Here is a 21,336-nt window from a genome sequence, read left to right as displayed (position 1 = left end):
AGGATGGATGCTGCAACAACAATGAATCTCAAAGTTCTCCTGCAGAGAAGGGGGGCACTGTCATCTCCCCTCTCCATCAGGGGCACAATCTTAAACTGGGGATGAAGGTCCCCAAAGGCACAACAGGTGCATTACAAACCATGGCATTATATCGCCCCTCACTCCCACCCAGCGCACCCCCCAGTCCCAGAAGGCAAACAACTGATCTTGAGATACAGTATGTAAAACAGACCGGGTATCATGGTGGGGGAGGAAGGGGGGGCAGCCAGATGAAATGCGCTGCGGGTGCAGAAAGCCAGATGGAAACAGCCGCGTGTCCCCCCCATGAAGGCAGTATATGTAGTCGCTCACCCCATAAGTTCCATAGATCCTAAATCGGGGAGCAGGGCCCAGTGAAGATTGGGGAAGGGGGGACGGGGCCAGGGAGCACCTCATCAGCAGCATGGATTCAGACTCACGGTTTCAGGCATCAGTGATCTCTCGGCAAGGTGTCCAACCATGCGGAAGCCTCTCGGGGGGAGTTGAAGAAGCGCGTGGATTCGCCATCTTGGACTCTGAGGCGCGCTGGGAAGAGGACGCTGTAGCGAATATTCCTGGCCCGCAGTAGTAGGGGGAGTAGTCCGGAAAGATGAGCAGTCTGTTATTTTGGTGCCGCAATTCCCCCAGGGCCCTGGAGGCGCGGAGGATTTCATCCCTGTCCCGAAAGTTCAGTACCCGCAAGATGAGAGTCCGTGGCGGGCTCCCAGGGGGGGTGGCCTTGGGGGGACTCGATGAGCACGCTCTACCACATACTGAGGGGAGAAGCGGGCCTCCGGTAGGAGCTCACGTAGGAGGTCTTCTATGAAGGTAGTCGGATGGTTACCTTCTGTGCCCTCAAGTAGCCCAACAATGCGGAGGTTATTCCTCCTATTGCGGTTCTCCGCATCTTCTGCCCTGTATTCCAGGGCCTTCACCTTTGCTTGGAGAGTTGCGGATGGTGGCCGAGTGTTCCACCATCTCATCCTCTGTTGTGCCGACCCTCCGCTCCGTTTCCGCCACTCTAGACTGCAGCTTATCTGCGTCCTGCCGTATGAGGCCTATGTCCAACTGGACGGCCTCAAGGTTTGCTGTCAGCGTGGTCTGGCACATCGATATAGCGGTCGTTACCTCCGTCACCACCTCCGTCAACCACGGGGGACGGGAGTCGGGCGCTGCCATCGGGGAGGTCTGCGAGGCCTTAGGGATGCCTCGTGCAGAGTAGGCCTCACCTCGGGCGGGAATCAGCGGCGGGAAGTCTTCCTCGCTTATGGCCGGGAACTTAAGCCTCTTCCCCCTACCAGTAGATGTGCCGGATGTTCTCCGCCTCATCCAGACGGTGCGGGTATGTATCTCAGCCAGAAAAAAATGTGCCTGGAGTCGGATCTTAGTAAAGGACCCAGCGGAGCTCGAGCAAGAAGCGACCGCTCACTTCGCCATCCCGGACACGCCCCCAGCCAGACATTGTTTAGTATCCAAAAATATTTATTGTATCACACTTAAAATGTGTCATTTTTTATTTATTTTTTATATCTTTATATATATATATATATATATATATATATATATATATATATATATATATATTTATTTATTTTTACATTTTTTTTTTTTTAAACCCTCCCCAGAACATCAAGAATATTCTTGAGGTCTTGGTCCACCTTCTTAAATTGTTTCTTATGATCTTCTCCAGGGCGATGTTTGTGTCCTCTATTTGTGCCCTGCAGGACATTATCTCCCCAATGAGCACCTGGGCACTGTCACTGTCTAAGTACACCTGAAATTTGTGAAAAAACATGTATTAAAATTATGCAGGCCTACATGTATTACCTGAAGCTGTGCTGTATGACACTGACCTGATGTGGTGGCATTTTGCACTTCCTGTACATCCGGTGAGGGTGGGGCTTGGCTGTGTGTGGGGTTGGTCTGCTCCATTGATGCAGCTTGATTGCGGCCTATGAGATTGTAAAAAAAAGGGATAGATGAATCAAAAAGATTAGAGGCCTGAAAGTGGAATATCAATCATCCTTTTTAAAAAGTGTAGTACAATTGTCTGCTTTTACAATTCTTCTAAGCTTAACACTGGATTGTATCCATTACCGAAGCTGCTGCATTTCTCTATCTTTGGACAAGTTTCCTACATGGAAAAACAAGTATACACTGGATCACCTCTGTGTGACACGCTAACTAGGTTGTTGTTGTGACCAACACTCAGTGCCGATCATGACCTCCCTGGGGCTTGAAGCTAAATGACATGGCACATTAAAAATGAGAAGCGGGGGGCGCCGACAACAGTGACATGTCACATTAAAGAAAGTTGAGAAGTGGGGGGAGGGGGTGTTGTGCTGTCGGAAATGACATCTTACATTACATTGAGAAGCAAGGGGTGCTGACTTCTTGCCTCTTCTCCCATGCAGTCAGCAAGTTGAGAAGCAGGGTGAGGGGGCGAAAATGACTTCTTACTAGGCGGGGCCTCTAGTTATTTGGGGGGCCCTTCGCAGATTAGCGAGCCTATAGGGCGGATCGGCCATGCCAACCATTGTGCTACTGAGTCCATATGTGTAATCAACTTCTGCGCTGAGCATACTGTCCTTTTACTGTATAATGACTTAAGTCGGATTATTTAAATCTAGTTAATAACACATCTACATTGAATAAAAAATTGAATCGCTCGACGCGATTGGCACTGCGCTGACAAGCCATTCACCTCTGCAGCTAGAGGTTCGGATCCCGGTCTCATCTACATGTGAATTGAGTTTGGTGGTCTCAGCCCGGCTCCCGGTGGGTGTGCTATGCAAGGTAAGCTTGCGCTTAGTACGCCCACCCCCCCTCCCACAAAAACCACCACATTTACACGCACTCGAAATTGGGTTAACATGCACGCACTTTGACCACGCGGTCTCTAAAAAGAGGCGAAGGACTAACGGGGCTGGTTGAGCGGGCTAGCTCCTCTCACTCCCTTATAGGGAGTCCCTCTGCCCCGTTGGGCTTCAAAGCAGAGCAGGTAGGGCGGGCTGTGTGGGAGGACCCCCTCACACACCCACCATTGCCACCCGGGGCATGGAGAGAGGTGGCAAATTGCCTCTGGGGGAGGCCTGCCTACTCCCAACTCCTGCAGTCCGGCTCCTCTCTCAAACACACGCACAAAATACACTTTAAAAGAAAAAAAAAAAAAAAACCAAGTATTATGCCCACAAACAGGAACCTTGAAACATCTATTCTTGGACTGTCTATATACACAACCTGAAAGAAAACCAAATGACGCAAAAGAATTAAAACAAATATTCAGAGTACACATGAAATTTACTTACGTCTTCTGAGAACTCTTCTAATTCTCCCCATCTGGTCCTGCTCTCTGATTTTCAAATCACACCATCGCTTCCGCAGCTGCTCCCTGGACCTCTGCACCCCGAATTTTGCATGGAGAGTCCTCTGCACCTTCTCCATGATCTGGGCCTTCTTTTTATTGGGGTTCTTGTAAGGCCCTTTTTTGCCGTCGTAGTCCTCCTTTTTAAGAACAGCCACCATCTCTACCATCTCTTCGAAGCTCATGTTGGTGGCTTTTGTAACTCCTGCTCCTCCTGGGGTGTGCCTGGCCTCTCTCCTGCCTGGTTGCAGCTTGCGGTCTTCCCTCCATCATTTTTTCTGACTCTTGCATTGAACGACTGAAAAGGGGCGTGTCAATCACTCGAACGATCGTCATGGGCGTGGCAACGTGCGGAGCTTCTCACATGCGCAGTGTATAAAGGGATATTGCGTGAATGAGAACGTCATTCACGATCAGTAGAAAACGTCGGAAAAACGATTTTTGGACTTTATGATCAGTGGATGAGTTTGTGGCTGGCTCCCAGTTGATGGTGGCTTCACATGTGGACTCTCTGATCAGAAGTGCATTCTTTGATCAAAAGTGTGAGTTAAAAACCAGGATTTGGCTATCATTTGCTTCTGCTTGCAGATTTTTTTCCCCCTCTTTTTCTCTGACACTTTTTAAACAGCTTTTTTTTTTTCTTTTTCCTTTCTGCTAATTAAGGGGAGGGTTTAATTGTTCACAGGTGTGTGTTTGTTCACAGGTCTTCACAGGTGAGTATAAAGTGGCTGTACAAGCTCCCAGAGGAGCTGGCTCCCAGTTGATGGTGGCTTCACATGTGGACTCTCTGATCAGAAGTGCATTCTTTGATCAAAAGTGCGAGTTAAAAACCAGGATTTGGCTATCATTTGCTTCTGCTTGCAGATTTTTTTTTCCCCTCTTTTTCTCTGACACTTTTTAAACAGCTTTTTTTTCTTTTTCCTTTCTGCTAATTAAGGGGAGGGTTTAATTGTTCACAGGTGTGTGTTTGTTCACAGGTCTTCACAGGTGAGTATAAAGTGGCTGTACAAGCTCCCAGAGGAGCTGGCTCCCAGTTGATGGTGGCTTCACATGTGGACTCTCTGATCAGAAGTGCATTCTTTGATCAAAAGTGCGAGTTAAAAACCAGGAGTTTGAAACAGGAGGTAAGACAGGAGTCTTCATTATTTTTTTCAATCACTGATCCAGAACAAGCTTTCAGCTAATAAAGTTGGAACTCTTGCTATATAGATTCAGCGGTGCAGCAGACGCTCTCATCTTAGTCTGCTCACCCCAGGGATAGTGAGAGCAGGACGCTCTCAAACGAGTCGGCTCTCCCCAGGGATAGTGCAGCCAAGCAGGGTCCACCACACCCCCTAGCCTATTGATCCAGGGTTGCACCGATCGCCGTTAAGGGGTCAGGAAGGAATTTTTCCCCCCGATCGCTGCAGTTTGGCACAGCACGCCTGGGGTTTTTCGCCTTCCTCTGGACCAATCAGGGAGAGAAGACTCAACGAGTGACGGCTCACTTGGACAGTCTTCCACCCATCACGTCCGGCGTCTCGCGGCTCTTCCCGCATCCGCGCCAGACCAGGCCTCATTCGCGGCCGCCGCAATTAGGAAAGACTGACGACAATGTGACTGGCGACAATGGCTAATCTGCGATACTCTGCGGACTCTATTCGGGGTCTGAGACAATTCGCAACAGCATTACCATCCGTCACCAAAAAGGCCTTAAAAATAGAGCAACTTTTGAGATTCGATCGACGATCGACCATCAAAAATTTTAACTATTTAACCCAGCTCGAGCACATATCATGTGCTTTGATCAACACAAGATCGGCAGTAAAACACTGATTAGAAATCCACGATTTCTTACTACAAAACGATCTAGACTGCCTCTTTATTACAGAAAGCTGGCTCTCAGACGACTGCAACACCATTCTCGGAGAATTGGTGCCAGAAAACTATCGCATTATAACGGAAAACAGAATAGGGCAAAGAGGAGGAGGCCTGGCGATGATCCACAAGAATCGCATTACAATCACTAAGCCAGCCCTTCAAAATCCTCTTCCATTCATGGAAACCCTTACTCTTCAACTTCAAACTTCCCCCCAGGAGACTGTTCACATTCTCCTCTGCTATAGGCCACCTGGGCCAAAATCGCAGTTTTTGCCATCATTAACGGAGTTTATATCCACTTATACCCTTAACAGCAAACACCTTTTGCTGCTCGGGGACTTTAATCTGTGGGCCAACTCCGCACAGGATCCCATTGCGGACGCCTGCATTGATCACCTGGAGGGATTAGGGCTACAGCAACTTATATGCGGGCCAACACATGCTTCAGGTCACACACTCGACCTAATTTTCAGACAAAATCTGAAAATAAGCATTTTAGAAAATGAACCATTGCCATGGACAGACCACCATGCAATTAATTTCATAATCTCCAAAATTCCCCCAGTGATAAAAGCACCCAAGCCGGTGACAATACACTGGGCTAGATCTCAGAAGAAGCTCCATTCGGAACTCTTCAAATCTACCTTGGGAAACAGAATCAAAACAATCCATCCACATCAAACAGCCGCAGATACACTGGATGCCATAAACGCAGCCCTGCTACAGTCAGCCGATTTAGTAGCACCGAAACGCAAAGCCTGCATCCGAAAAAGAAAGTCCGGCTGGTTCAACAACCAGCTGTCGCTTCTGAAGCAAGAGCGCAGAAGGGCGGAAGCCGCCTGGAAAAGAAGTCCTGCAGAGGATAACCTCATCATCTACAAGGCAATAACAACACGATATCATAAAGAAATCTTCAAAGCCAAGAAACATCATTTTTCTATGGCGATTAACAGCGCCCTAAACCGCCCCCGCGAACTCTTCAAGATGGTCACCCAGACCATGAATCCAGGATGTCTTGAAGTCCCCAACTCAGACACCCAAGAGTTCTGCAATGAACTATCGGATTTCTTCATCAACAAAATTGAAAGAATCCGGGAAAGCATCATGCAAAACAATACCCCCCTCAACCCCACCGTCAATCAACCACAAAACACCCACAGAAACGCTCTACAATCAACAAAGTTCACTCTGGAACCGATCTCCATCGATACCACAAAAAATATCATTGGTGCTTTGAGGAACAGCACATCGCCCAATGATATCATCCCCACCAAACTGCTGAAGGAATGCGCCGACATCCTGGCACCACCCATCACACAGCTTATAAACCAGTCATTTAAGGAAGGCACAGTGCCATCCCTGTTGAAAGAGGGCACAATCCAGCCCATCTTGAAAAAACCTAACCTGGATCCCAAGGACCCAACTCACCGCCGTCCCATAACAGGCCTAAATGTTCTCTCCAAGATAATGGAGAAAGTAGTGGTACAACAGCTGCAACAGCATCTAGATACCCACAATCTACTGGATCCATTTACAATCAGGCTTCCGTCCCGGACACGGGACAGAAACGGCCTTACTCAAAATATGGGACGATGCCCTCGAGGCCGCAGACGAAGGAGAATCTTGTCTCCTGATTCTGCTGGACCTAAGCGCAGCCTTTGACACGGTAGACCACAAACTGTTACTGATGCGACTAGCCAAGGTAGCAGAAGTCGCAGAAGGTGATTTACCATGGTTTTCTTCCTTTCTTGAAAACCGATCACAAACAGTTAAATTGGGTTGTTTCACGTCGGAAAAGCGCACGGTGTCATGTGGAGTCCCCCAAGGATCCCCCCTGTCACCGGTGCTTTTCAACATCTATCTTCGCCCTCTCTTTGATATTATCAGTAGCCAAGAACTACTCTATCACTCTTATGCAGACGATACGCAACTGTATTTTCGCATCTGCAACAAAAAGGATCATCATCCCAGTTTAGAGAAATGTCTCTCTTTGATAGAAAACTGGATGACTAAGAGTTATCTTAAACTCAACAGTTCAAAAACAGAACTCCTTATGTTTCACGCCAGCCGAAAGAGTCAACTGGCAACAACCTGGACACCCCCGCCCATTCTGGGCCAAATCATCACCCCTAGCTCCAAAGTCAAAAGTCTCGGGGTCATCTTCGACACCTTCATGACAATGGACGCACAAATAGGGTCAGTAGTCAGCGGAGCGCACCATCTGTTGCGCCTACTACGCAGACTTATTCCATTTATCCCCAAAGAAGACGTAGCAGTCGTGGTGGGAACAATCGTGAATTCCAGACTGGACTATGCTAACGCCCTGTACCTCGGACTCCCAAAGTACCAAATCTCCCGTCTGCAAGTCGTTCAGAATACGGCCGCCAGACTGGTGACTGGGAAAAAAAAATGGGAATCAATCTCACCTTCGTTGAGAACCCTTCACTGGCTGCCAGTAAAAGACAGAATTGCATTTAAAGCACTCTGCCTGACACATAAGTGCATCCATGGGAAGGCTCCGCAATATCTTTGCGACAAGATAGAACCTCACAATTCGAATCGCGTTCTGCGATCCACCGACCAAAATCTGGTCAGGGTACCAAAAACCAAACACAAGTCCAAAGGAGAAAGAAGGTTTGCTTTTCAGGGTCCTAGACTATGGAACGCTTTACCAACCAGCATTCGGTTGGAGGAAAACCACCTGACTTTCAGAAGACGGATCAAAACTCTGCTCTTTTGATGTCATGAGACACGAACAACTAGCGCCCAGAAGCGATTCAGTTCGCATGCGCCGCGCTTTATAAGTTTTTCATTCATTCATTCATTCATTCATTTTTTTTCATTCATTCATATGGGGAGAAAGCTAAGGCTTGACTGACATTAGTTTTTTTTTGCAAAATTTTGACTTGCAGAAATAATGGAGGCCTTCAGAGAACAGGAGTTCTTCACAGAATTTATTCAAAGGGGGTCCAGGATGCCAACCCCCCTTTTTTCTAGAATTTTACTTTCCCAAAAAAATTATTTATTGAGCCAAGATCTGGCATTGTAATGGCCCCCCCCCCACCCACCCCTAAAATAATTGACATATTGTTGCCACACAGCACGTGCACTTTGGGGGGCCAAGCCTGTATGGACAGTCTCACGGGCCACCACCACTGGAACATCAGTGGCCTCATCAGGCACAAGTGTCATGTAGTTTGTTGAGGGTCTCTTTAGGAAATTGTGCAATATGCAGGAGCAAAGTATGACATGGTTCTGATTCTACTTAAGAAACCTACAGTCCTTATCTTGTTTGCAATGCCTGTATACTGCTGTTCAAAGTATATAGGGCCAAACGGTCTTGTCAGGGCCGATCCTCGCTATAGGCTCACTATGCAAGCTGCTTGGGGTCCCGCAAAGCTGCAAAGGGCCCCCCAAATTACTAGAGGCCCCGCCTGGTGAAAAGTAATTTTCGCCCCCCTCACCCCGCTTCTAAACTCGCTGGCTGAGTCATTTCCGACAGCAGAACACCCCCTCCCCCCACTTCTCAACTTCCTTTAATGTGACATGTCACTGTCGTCAGCGCCCACCCCCGATTCTCATTTTTAATGTGCCATGTCATTTTGCTTAGGGCCCCAGGGAGGTCAGGATCGGCACTGGGTCTTGTAATGACCTGGGGGGAGTGGTGGCGGGGAAACTCATGCTATTTTTTTCAATGATTTTTATCCATATTGCAGGGACCAACCATTACATTAAAGCCGCAAGCAGTATTAAATTACTTTTTTCTGAGAGTAATCTCATGTTGTGCAGGGACATTTCTAAACACGTGCCACTACTATAGACACCCAGCAGGTACCATATTTAAAACGATTTTTTTTTTCACTTTAAGCATCATTAAAATCGCTGCTCAAGAAAAAACTACAGTTTTTAAAACTTTTTTTTCCATTGATACATGTTCCCTGGGACAAGACCCGGGTTCTCAAAGGCGTTTTCCATTAATAACTTGCATATTGGACTTTAAAATGAGCACTTTTGAATTCGAACGTTCGAGTCCCATAGACTTCAATGGGGTTCTAATTGTTCGTGCGAAACCGCGGTCTGTTCGACCGTTCTGGTGTGAACCGAACCCGGCTATGTTCGGCTCATCCCTAGTGACAATTGATGGCACAGTGGCTGCGTTTGATGGCATGGCACAGTGGTGACAATTGATGCCACAGTGGCTGCGTTTGATGGCATGGCACAGTGGTGACAATTGATGCCACAGTGGCTGCGTTTGATGGCATGGCACAGTGGTGACAATTGATGCCACAGTGGCTGCATTTGATGGGCACAGTGAGGCTGCATTTTTTTTTTGTCCCCCCCCTCCCCCCCCAAAAAAATGTTGAGCACCATCCACCACTGATGGACACATAGGCTAACATGGAGAGGCTTTTAGAGGCAGTTAAAAAAAACTTCAAATGCCCCTAACAGCAGCTGTAAAAACATCCTGTGTGCATGAGCCCTAACTGTTGTTCATATTTAAGTAAGCCCTGGGCGATCAGCACACATACGCCAAACAGTACATATATTTACCAAGATCTCTCCAGAAGCCTGAAAGTGGCAGAGATATACTAATCTACTATTCCAGGGCTCAAAATTTCAAGTCCTGAGCTACTAGCCAGGCCTCAAGGGTTACTCGCCACCAGTTGCCCCGCCCAACCCCTACCATGTCCCTCCCCTAATCCCACCCCTAGACACGCCCTCCTAAATTATCTCATGAAATTACACTTAAATGTTTTATGCAGAATGAAGTTAGAAAGATACATATTAACAACAACTTTATCCGTGCCCAAAAATGCAGCCTGCCACGTGTCCCCAGTGCAGCCACGTGTCCCCAGTGCAGCCTACTTGTGCTGGGTAAGAGAGAGCCGCCGCCACGTTGTTCAAAGCGCGTGGAACGGTGCGCGGCAGGGAACACAGCTATTGAATTGAAAGCTGTTATATTCTTCGCACTTCGAACAATGCGGCAGCGGTGACTCTCCTCTCTCTTCCCCTAAGATCATTCCCACACTCGCCAGCCCTCAAAATCCACTCGCAAAATGCGAGCAGGCGAGTGGAAATTTTGAGGGCTGTACTATTCTATTCATTGCATGTCACTTACTATTACTGACTGTGGGGGAGTACAAAACTTCACTAACTTATTAAGATAAAATAACATAGTTCAAAATATTCTGCTGTACTTGGTCCCATGTGATAGCAATGCTGTCATAATTTTGAAAATTTTTGTGCCCCAAACAGAGATTAAAGCTTAAAGGGGTTGTAAAGGTTTTTTTTTTTTAAATAACAAACATGTAATACATACCTACTTTGTGCAAGGGTTTTGCACAGAGCGGCCCCGATCCTCCTGTTCTGTTCTGGGGTCCCCCAGCGGGGGTGCTCCTGGCTCCTCCTCTTTTCGAGTGCCCCCGGGAAAAGCCGCTTTCCATGGGGGGCACTCATGCGTCCATCGACATAGACAGCAGGTCTCGGCCCCCACCCCCAGGCTCCTGTGTCGCTGGATTTGATTGACAGCAGCGGGAGTCAATGGCTCTTGCTGCTATCAATCTATCCAATGAGGACCTGAGCTGGAGCTGCTGTGCTGGAACGATCGAGTTCAGATAAGAAAAAGGGGGGCTCTGGGGGGCTGCTGCACTAAAGAAGGTTTTTCAGCCTAATGCATAGAATGCATTAAGTTGAAAAACGTTGAGGGTTTACAACCCCTTTAACTTCAGGTTGCTTTAGTTTTGCCCTGTGAGTGACTTTTTTTAAAATTGGACATAGCCAGGCAGCTATTCTTTTCCACAAGGAGGTCACCTTAAACAGAATCCTAAAGCTGGCCATACACTAGTATAATTTCCTTGGAAAAAAAAATTTTTTCAATTGTTAGTGGTGTCAAATTATTGTTCATTTTCAAAAGCAGTGATGAGAATTTGAAGGAGCAGGATGGGAACAAACAAATTTCTAGCAGAGTATGTGATTTTCATTCAGCAAACCCCATTTGTTCCAAAATCAAATGAAATTCTGAAGTACAAAATTCTGTATTATTACAAAATTAATTGTAAGTGTTATGTTTTCTAAAATTCTCAATAAAAATATTGAAATAGAAAAAAAAAAAAGAAATTCTGAAGTACTTTTGAATGATGTTCTTTAAATTATGGAATGTACTGAGCATTTCCTTACGAATTTACATGTGAATGCTCGTGTGATCGTTCGTTTGAAAATCTATTAGTGCATGGCCAGCTTGAGACTACAATCAGTGATTAATCAGGCTTATTTTTTTTAAAGTGTTTGTAACCCCAAAAAAAAAAAGAAGAGATCCTGTTCCCTTATAGCAGGTTAAATATCACAGTGCTTGTGCTGTCTAACCTGCCCCTCTGGAAGCTGTAAAAAACCTGGCTGATCCTGACAGTTTCTACCCTTCCCCCTGTAAACTGACCACGGTTTATTATGGCTGCTGAGCCCTGACACCATGGTCAGTTTACATGCCTCCGTTATCCGCAGCTTTCCTTTGTTCTCCTCTCCCCCTCTACCCCCCGTGCGCCTGTCAGCTCGTATGTCTTCTGTTTGAGCTGTCTCTGCCCCTCCTTCTGCTGTTAGTGGAAAAGTGAACTTTGAAAAAAATTACTGCCAGTCCCTTACTTGTATGCAAGTATAATGTACTGTATACGTTTTTGTTAAAAACAATGCCTCTAAATACCCTTTTGCATGTATTTTCAGGCCGGACAGATGACCTCAAAACCAGGGCAACAGCAGGAGGGGCCGAGCGGCCGTGTGACCTCCCCAGCTGACATCAGAGGGAGATCCCGCTGTAGCCCTGGATCAGAGGTGTAAAGCAGCCGTGAGTCACGTGACCGGCCTGAAGATGCATGCAAAAGTTATTTAGAGGCATCAATTTTAACAAAAACGTATACAGTACATTATGGCTCCATACAAGTGAGGGGCTGGCAGTGTATGTAAGTGTTATGCCCTGTACACACGATCGGTCCATCCGATGAAACCGGTCTGATGGACCGTTTTCATCGGTTAACCGATGAAGCTGACTGAGGGTCAGACGTGCTTACACACCATCGGTTAAAAAAACGATCGTGTCAGAACGTGGTGACGTAAAACACGACGACTTGCTGAAAAAAAACGAAGTTCAATGCTTCCAAGCATGCGTTGACTTGATTCTGAGCATGCGTGGATTTTTAACCGATGGACGTGCCTACAAACGATCGTTTTTTTTTCTATCGGTTAGGAATCCATCGGTTAAATTTAAAACTAGTTGGCTTTTTTTTAACTGATGGATAAATAACCGATAGCGCCCACACACGATCAGTTTGGACCGATTAAAACGGTCCATCAGACGCGGCCTTAGGGTTACAAACACTTTAACTTGGGTAGCAGTATTAATTTCTCTGGGCAGCAGCTGATATGATCTTGGGGTAAACTGGTGATACACCTGGCAATATGTCTGGGGAAACAATAGGTGTATCTGGATGCTACTCCCTTCCCCTGTAGATGGTAATGGGAATACTTGAGTTACTTGTGTAATCATACAAATATCTAACATTTGGACCTTTACATAACCATCTAATGTTATAGCAAGCTTAAGGTGGTTGTAAACTCTTACATATAACCAGTGAAGTGACTGGTCTCAGGTAATACATAGAGATTAAACAAATCCTCCTATATAATTTGTAACTATCTGCATTCTTCTTTTTTCTATATCAAAGTGCTGAATTTATAAAGCTTGCCAGAGAGTCACAAAAAAGGGGGCGGAGAGCTGAAGTTACACTCTGCAGAGCTCATTAAGGAGAACTCTGAGAGCTGATTGGAGGAAAGAGACACATCCCCTTCACACAGAGCACACAGGATATGCTTTGTTCATATTTAATATCTGAGATTTACAACCACTTAACTCTTTCAAATTGTGGAAAGACTAAAAGTGAAAGTGTTTCCCCCATACCAGCCTTTATTTTCTAAATACAGCTTGATTATTAAGTAGCACTTTTAACTTTATTTTTTAACACCTATATATAAAATAAATACAGTACATTGTTCTTCAGCACATAGTGACATTCTTTATGGTTACTCATTTTGGTGTAATAAACTCCTCACCTTTGTTTGTTTATTACAGAGAACCAGCAGAGACAGACACAAAGGTGCAGCCGGATAAGTCAGAGGTACATTGTTCTGATATTTCAGATAACACACTTGGAAACATTTTTGTGTGTCTGTCTACCATCCAATCTTTTGAATTTCGGGATACGTTAGAAAGTAATGGTGCTGTTGTTATTCCTACAAGGGGCCCAGTCACAGCTAAAGGGCTTTGTATTATTGCCATGGTGGAAGAGGAACTAGTCTCATTGGCCATTGGCTCCGTTACCACTGTAATAGAGGTATCAACCATGTTACCTTGGGGTTGGAAGGATCAGCACTGTGGGAATGGAGGGATTTACACCACTGATATAGCAATAAGAAGGTTGGCCCTATTGTCATATTTAAAGAGGAGTCAGCCATTTTGCAATAGCAAAGAAAAGATTGACATGGTGATGTGTGGATTGGTGATAGCCTATGGCAACAAATGAATTGGTCATGGCACTATTGTTCCTGAGGAATTGGCAGTATTGCCATTGGAGAGATCTGCCCTGGTGTCATAGCAGCAAAATATTGGCCCTATCGCAAGTGCTAAAACTGATCAGTCTTGATGATTTGGTGAAGAGGGATCAGCCACATTTTATAGTAATCATGGGATCTGTCCTATCACCCTAGCAAAGCATATGTCCCATATGAACTGTCCGAAGAGGGATTAGTAGCCATGCTCACTTTCACTGTGGCAATTTCATAGAAACAAAGGGATCAACCCTGTTGCCATGGAAAAGCAGAGATTGGACACATTGCCATGGCGAAGTAGAGATCTATTATCTTTTATATTGTGAATGGCAACGAGGGATCAGCCATGTTACAGATGTATCACAAACGTTACTGTGGTGATGGAGGGATCAACCACATTGCATGGTGATGGAGGGATCAGCCATGAAGATGGAGGAATGGTTTCTGGCAACATTGCCATGATACCGGAAGGGTTAGCAGTAGTAGTACAGTAGTGACAGAAGAACAGAGCATGGCAATAGGACAATCATCCTCTGCAATATTGCAAAAGGGACTAATGGACCTGTTGGCACAGTGATGAAGGGATCAGACGTGGAGGCAATGCAATGGTGATAAAGGGATTATCGGGCGCCATCGAACAATACAGGGGTATTGGTCTAATTATGATAGAGATAGAAAAATTCTTGTTTGCAGATTTATTATAGGACTCAAATTCATTTAAACTAAAGAATTATAAAATAATTAATTTTTTTGGAGTGACACATGTGACAGGATTTGGGTGATCTTTTGTTATTTTAAATCCAAGATTTTGGATGGGGGGGCATTTGGAAAAGAACACCTAGTAAAGTTTAAAAGGAAGCCTTTAATGCATATTGAATTGTAAGAGTCATTTTTTTGTTTCAGAGATTGCAGAGGAGATGCTTAATACTTCTTTTGAACCTGAGCTTTGCATTGACAGCTCCACGCTAATGTCAGTCTTCACAGCTGAATATAGCTAAATATACTTACTATTCTGTGGAAGCAAGTATAGGTAGCATTGCTATAAGTAGCAACCTTGAGCTTTATGCAAGGATAAGGAAGCTCTCTCTGTCCCCATGAAACTTCATTGGATTGCTGAGCACACCCAATACTTGTTAGGACAGAAATATGGGGTTGCCTTGTTTTAGAAGTTGCAGGCTCCAGGGCTGTTATCTTTATTCCCCTTCCACTACTTCTACTACTTGCTTAGCTAATGGTCCAAAACAAGCGTATTCATATAAGGAGGCAGCATATCTGACATGCATATACTAGTTCCCAGTTAGTGACTTTCATGTATTATTTTAGGACTTTAAGAACTTCAACTGTATCTAGTCTTCTTTACTCTGGTTTGAAATATCATGCTTTCCTTTTCAGCAGGATGTATTTGGACTCTGGAAAGAAGAGTTTGGAAATTTTGTAGACATTAAAGCCCACGGTAAGTCAGAGTTATTTATTTATTATTGTTTATTATTGTGGTGTGGTACAGTTCACCTTATTTTTGTATCTGCTCAGGTCCGTCTTCTGTGGGGCTGGATTTTACTTTGTACGGATTTGAAAATGTTTACGGACTGCCGGAACATGCAGATATCCACTGCCTCAAAGACACAAGGTAAGCTGGAACAATCAGAATCGTTTAAAAGAAACGTATGGGCTTAAAAAAATAAAAAATACATTATTTTTACCTAGGTGGATGCACCTAGCCTCTGTATTGAGAACTGAGCGATCAAACACTGCTGATTGCTCAGTTCTCCCCTCCGCTCTGAGCCAAGAGCAGTAACTCTCCAACCTAGTACGCAAGGGCCAAATGTCAGGCAGTACTGGAGTCAGTCGACAGAAGCTGGCCATTCGTCCAGCTTCTTTCGAAAGTGCATGACCGAAAAAGGTCTGCCAATGGCTGGGAGCACTGACTAGTGTGTTCTGGCAAGGGGCCTGCCCTACTGTCAGAACACAAAAGAACAGCAGGGGAAATCATTGTATAGTTAGTACGGCTCTTCCTGAACTGTCTTTTTTTTTTTTCATTCAACCCTGCTGGCTTGAACGAAAGAAAAAATACTAGTGTGTAAGAGGCTTCAGTCACCGGCTCTCTGCTCCTCCATTCCTCACTGGAGCTCCGGGCTGTGGAGGGGAGGGAGTGGATATCTCAGGCTCTCAGCGATCGCTGAGAGCCTGAGCCATGTGCCAGGCCAGGCATCTGGGTGGATCCTGACCATATGGTTGGGATCTTTTCCAAGCCTGGACCGGCTGAGTGACATCAGTCGACAGTGGATGAACTGCACTCCTGTGACCTACAGGAGAAGTATCGCCAATATAGATTTGGCTATACTTCTCCTTTAAATAATTAATTAGTCTTGTAAAAAACATCTGAAATCAAACACATGGGGACATTTGTAGCCATCTGACACTGATCAATTTACAAAACCAGGATTGCCAAAATGAAAACATATTCCGTATATCTCCCCAATACATATTTCCCATATGTTTAAAAATGCTGCAAGCACAGAAATTATCCAGCTGAATCTTCCAGAAATGTGAGTTGACAATTCCAAATTGAAATCCAAAGTTGTCTTATCAGCCCTGTTCAGCTTACCTTTGTTAACTACAGGACACGTCCCCTTATCTTATGGAAGAGAGAGGTGTTCTGTAGTCCTAACATACTTTCTGTTCTAGGGTGACAGCAGTTCCTCTCAATAGATACAGTAATGTAAGTAGGCCTTGTCACCCTAGGGCATGAAGTGTATTACTGTGATGGAAAGATCACCAGATGAAAATAAAATGAAAAAGAAAACTAATGCACCTACATTCAAGGACTAGTAAGCTACAATATATATTTTTTTGTTTTAGGGTTTAGATACACTTTAAAGGGGTTGTAAATACTTGAAGTTTTTCACCTTAATGCATTCTATACGTTAAAGTGAAAAACCTCCTGTGATGCACCTGCCCCCCAGAGCCCCCCTTTTACTTATCTGAACCCTGTCTTTCCAGCGATGGGGACGACCACACCAGCTCCAGCCTGTGTCTTGTGACCTGATTGGATAGGTTGATAGCAGGGGTCAGGGCCGAGTCCTGCTGTCTGTGTCAATAGACGCAGCGGCAGGACAAGGGAGCGCGCCCGCATGAGTGCCACCGAGGGAGAGATGGCTCTCCAACAGGGCACTCGAGAAGAGGAGGAGAACAGGAGCACCCCTGAGGGACCCCAGAAGAGGAGGTTTGGGGCCACTCTGTGCAAAACCAGTCAGTTCACCTTATGAGAAAAAAAAATGGAAATGTGAACTAACACCATACACCCTTACCAAAATGAGCAAAATTACAGAGCTGCCATTGCTGAAACCCTTCCAAAAATATTAACTGCCTAACTTTATACTGCCCACTGTCTTTTTACTACTTTCTGAGTTACTGTCTAAGAACATGTATACAGATCAGGGAAGTCTGAGAAGTGTCACACATCTGCTTGTTGCGAAGCAACTCACAAATGAGTGAAGCTAGAGAGTCATACAATGATCCTAAACAATAAGGTAAATCAATTGTGCACATGGCTCTGACAAACTCAGGTTGGTGCACATTATTATTATATTATTATTATACAGTATTTATATAGGGCCAAGAGTTTGTGCAGCGCTTTACAATATAATGGAAGACAATGCAGCAACAATCAAGCTTACAATCTAATAGGGAGGGGCTGTGAAACAAAAGGTAGTGACTTTGAGGAATAAACTAAAGTAGAAGATTTGGTTGTTAGTTGAAGGCAGGATAGGCCTCCCTGAAGAGATGAGTTTTCAGGGATCGTCTAAAAGTGGACAGAGTAGGAGATAACAAGACGGATTGGTGTAGGGAGAGGCTCTGGAGAAGTCCTGAAGGCGAGCATGGGAGGAGGAGACAAGGGAGCTAGAGAGCAGGAGGTCTTGGGAGGAGCGGAGAGGATGGCTTGGGTGATATTCGGAGATAAGATTGGTGATGTAGCACAGGGCAGAGTTGTAAATGGCTTTGTATGTTGTTAGTGTTTTGAATTGTATTCGTTGAGCAATGGGAAACTAGTGGAGGGATTGGCAGAGAGAGGTGGTGGACACTGAACGTTTGGTAAGGTGGATGAGTCTGGCAGCGTCATTCATTATAGACTGAAGAGGGGATAGTTACGATAGTAAAGGCGAGAGATAACAAGGGAGTAAATAAGTTGCTTAGTGGTTTCAATGATTAGAAATGGGGGGGATTTTGGAGATGTTACGGAGGTGAAGTCTGCAAGATTTGGACAGCTGGGGCTGAAAGGACAGGTCAGAGTCCAGTATTATACCTAGCACCCCGGCATGAGGGGAGGGACTGATGGTTGTACTATTGATCTTGATGGAGAAGCGAGGAGAAAGGGCACGGGCCAGAGGAAGAATATGAGATCAGTTTTAGAAAGATTGAGTTTGAGGAAGTGGTGTGACATCAATGCTGATGTGTCAGTTAGTAATGTGAAAGGAGACTGAAGGAGGGAGGTGAAGAGTAGAGAGATAGATTTGTGTTTCGTCAGCGTAGAGATGGTACTGGAAGCCATGGGAATTTATTAATTGACCAAGGGAGGAGGTGTAAATGGGGAAGAGTAGGGGTCTGAGGACAGAACTTTGGGGGACTCCTACAGAAAGAGGAAGTGGAGAGGAGGAAACAGAGTTATAGGTAACACTGAAGGACGCTGTGATAAGTAGGAGGAGAACCAGGAAAGAGCAGAGTCTTGAAGACCTATAGAGTGGAGTTTTTCGAGAAGGAGGAGATGGTCAGTAGGTTGGTGCACATAAATATATATATCTACTTACTTGTATTGCACAATATCAAATGACTCCTGTTTTCTCTCTCACCGTTAGAGAAAATGAGGCATACCGGCTCTACAATTTGGATGTGTTTGGATACCGTGTCTATGATAAAATGGGCACATATGGATCTGTACCTTTACTGTTGGCACACAAACCATCAAACACTTGTGGCATTTTCTGGCTCAATGCATCAGAGACATTAGTAGAAATCCATTCCAAAGCTGCCTTACAGGTAGGACTATGGTTTTTATTACATTAAGAAATTTCTTTACAGCCATAATCTATTTTGACTTATTTAAAATTTTTATTATACAGTGTTCCGATATCTTCAGTTCAGAGACTTATGCCCCGTACACACGGTCGGAATTTACGACAAGAAAAGTCAGATGTGAGCCTTTGTTCGGAAATTCCGACCGTGTGTAGGCTCCATCTGACTTTTCCTGTCGGAATTTCGGAAACCAAAAAAATTTAATAGCTGGTTCTCAAATTTTCCAACCGGAAAAAAATACCAATCGGAAATTCTGATCATTTTGTAGCAATTCTGACGCGCAAAATTCTGATGCATGCTCGGAAACATTAAACTTCATTTTCTCGGCTCATAGTAGTGTTGTACGTCACCGCGTTCTTGACGGTCGAACGTTCAGAGAACTTTTGTGTGACCGTGTGTATGCAAGCCAAGCTTGAGCGGAATTCTGTCGGAAAAACCATCCAAGGTTCTTCCGACGGAAAATCCGAACGTGTGTACGCGGTATTAGGCCGGCCATACACAGCAGGAACCGGCTGAGATTTGAACTGTTAATGTGTAGACTTGGGTACAACAAGCCTGCCAGATTCACTTATGATTGTCGCTAGCGGCTGCTTTAGCCGCTAGCGATAGTCACTGTCTTCTCCCATCAGGGACAGCTCTCCTGCCCACCTGCCAGGAGCAGACAATTGTAAGCATGAGGTATTCCCCTGTCAGCACTGTCTGTGTTAATGGGGGAATCGTGCAAATGGAGGTCCTCCATTCCCAGATGATGCCTTTTACGGAAAAATGCGTCGGGTGGAGACAGGAGTTGTGATCTAAACCACGTTCTGAACCTATTGGTGTACTCCGTGGTCAGATGTTCTCTCTACCGCTTGATTTTACACTTTTTATCTGCAAGTGAAATATTTTAATTTTAATAAATAAAGTGCACAATGAGCCTTCCTTTGCATGACAAACACATGACACAGCCCGAGTACAAGAGAGAGCAGATTTGCGGTTTGCCGCGAGCACTGACACACATGTGTGGAGGCCGGGACGCTGACCATTGGGCATACAATCCTTCTCTGAGGAGTGCTGCTGTGAGAACGAGACTTGGCGGTTCACAGGATACCCCCTTATCTTATGCTTGTCATGGTTTCCTATAATTTAAAGATCATGACTATCTGGTAAGAAACACATTTTTTTTTGAGCACTGGTGAAGCACGGATATATATTTTTTAAGAATATACAACACTCAACATTGGGAACAGCGCACCAAATATCCTATTTCTTTGTTTGGAAATTTATATGGAATAATAATTGCTTTATGGACATTTGTTTTGATTTGTAATTTCACTTATCTCCTATGTGAATACTCTTTTTTGATACATTCACATCACATGTTTGATGCACACTGTGTTTTTTTTTTATCTTTAAGCCTAGGTCCACATATGTGCGATCTCAGACATCACATTCGCACCCGCACCGCAGATGCCAATCACATGCAACGTCTGTGCGGTGAAAGTTCAGCCATACAGTTGTATGGCTAAACTCGCATTGGATTCACACGAAAATAGTACAGGGGCTTTATTTTTCTCCCGAACTAGAATCGGATCGCACTGCGATCTGGGAGTGTTATTAACAATGTATTAACATGTATTGACACCAACAGCGAGATCGGCACAGATGTCATCCCCTCCACACTCCTTTCTGGTACATACCGCCAAATGTCATCCCCTCCACACTCCTTTCCTGTACGTACCGCCAAATGTCATCCCCTCCACACTCCTTTGCTGTACATACCGCCCAATATCATCCCCTCCACACTCCTTTCCTGTACATACCGCTAAATGTCATCCCCTCTACACTCCTTTCCTGTACATACTGCCAACAGTCATACTCTCCATACTTCTCTCCTGTACATACTGCTTGTTGTCATACACTCTTCCTCTCCTGCATAAATGTATGTTTGAGCTTTGGGGTGCACACCCTAATGTAATAGGCTCCGCACACCTATGCCACTGCGCAAATATAGTGTAACAAATTATTTCAATGACGGCCATTTTATTGGGGGTTAAGGCTGATATCTTTAGCCATAATCCCCGTAAACCACTTGCAAACCGCAACGTATATATACTTTATAAGTATTGCGAATCAGCAAGTGGTTAATGTGAAGAAACTCAAGTGGACTACACAGTGCCCTGACCTGCTGAACAACTTTGCCATAAATTGGATTGCTGATTGTGAGGCAAGTTTTCTCATCAAATATCAGCACTTACCCTCACAAATGCTCTTTTGCTGAATAAGAGCAATTTCCCACAGATGCGCTCCAAAATCTTGTGGATCCTGGGAAAGTTGAGTCTGTTATAGAATCAGAGGGGTGCAAAAAAAAGCCCAGCGAGCTCATATAAGTAAGATCGATGGTCAGGTGTCCACAAGCCTCTATATAGTACACATTACGTCACCTCGGGTCC

At 45.0% G+C, this 21,336-nt stretch overlaps 1 protein-coding gene across 5 annotated transcripts in view; it reads left to right on the top strand.

Annotated features, from left to right (window-relative positions):
• The window catches only part of GANC (glucosidase alpha, neutral C), a 129,465-nt gene that overhangs the window by 43,248 nt on the left and 64,881 nt on the right, over nt 1-21,336 (top strand). For 3 of the 5 annotated variants that reach the window (XM_040333497.1, XM_040333494.1, XM_040333495.1), the window contains 4 exons: nt 13,359-13,404; nt 15,227-15,287; nt 15,365-15,461; nt 18,688-18,868. In XM_040333497.1, the coding sequence (XP_040189431.1) occupies nt 13,359-13,404; nt 15,227-15,287; nt 15,365-15,461; nt 18,688-18,868 (385 nt within the window). The remainder of the gene's footprint in view (nt 1-13,358; nt 13,405-15,226; nt 15,288-15,364; nt 15,462-18,687; nt 18,869-21,336) is intronic. The other 2 variants (XM_040333499.1, XM_040333496.1) reach the window with 1 other exon arrangement.

The sequence above is a fragment of the Rana temporaria genome, chromosome 13, assembly GCF_905171775.1.
Source record: "Rana temporaria chromosome 13, aRanTem1.1, whole genome shotgun sequence".
NCBI classification, from domain to species: Eukaryota; Metazoa; Chordata; class Amphibia; order Anura; family Ranidae; genus Rana; species Rana temporaria.
This window is presented reverse-complemented; position numbering and strand designations above follow the sequence as displayed.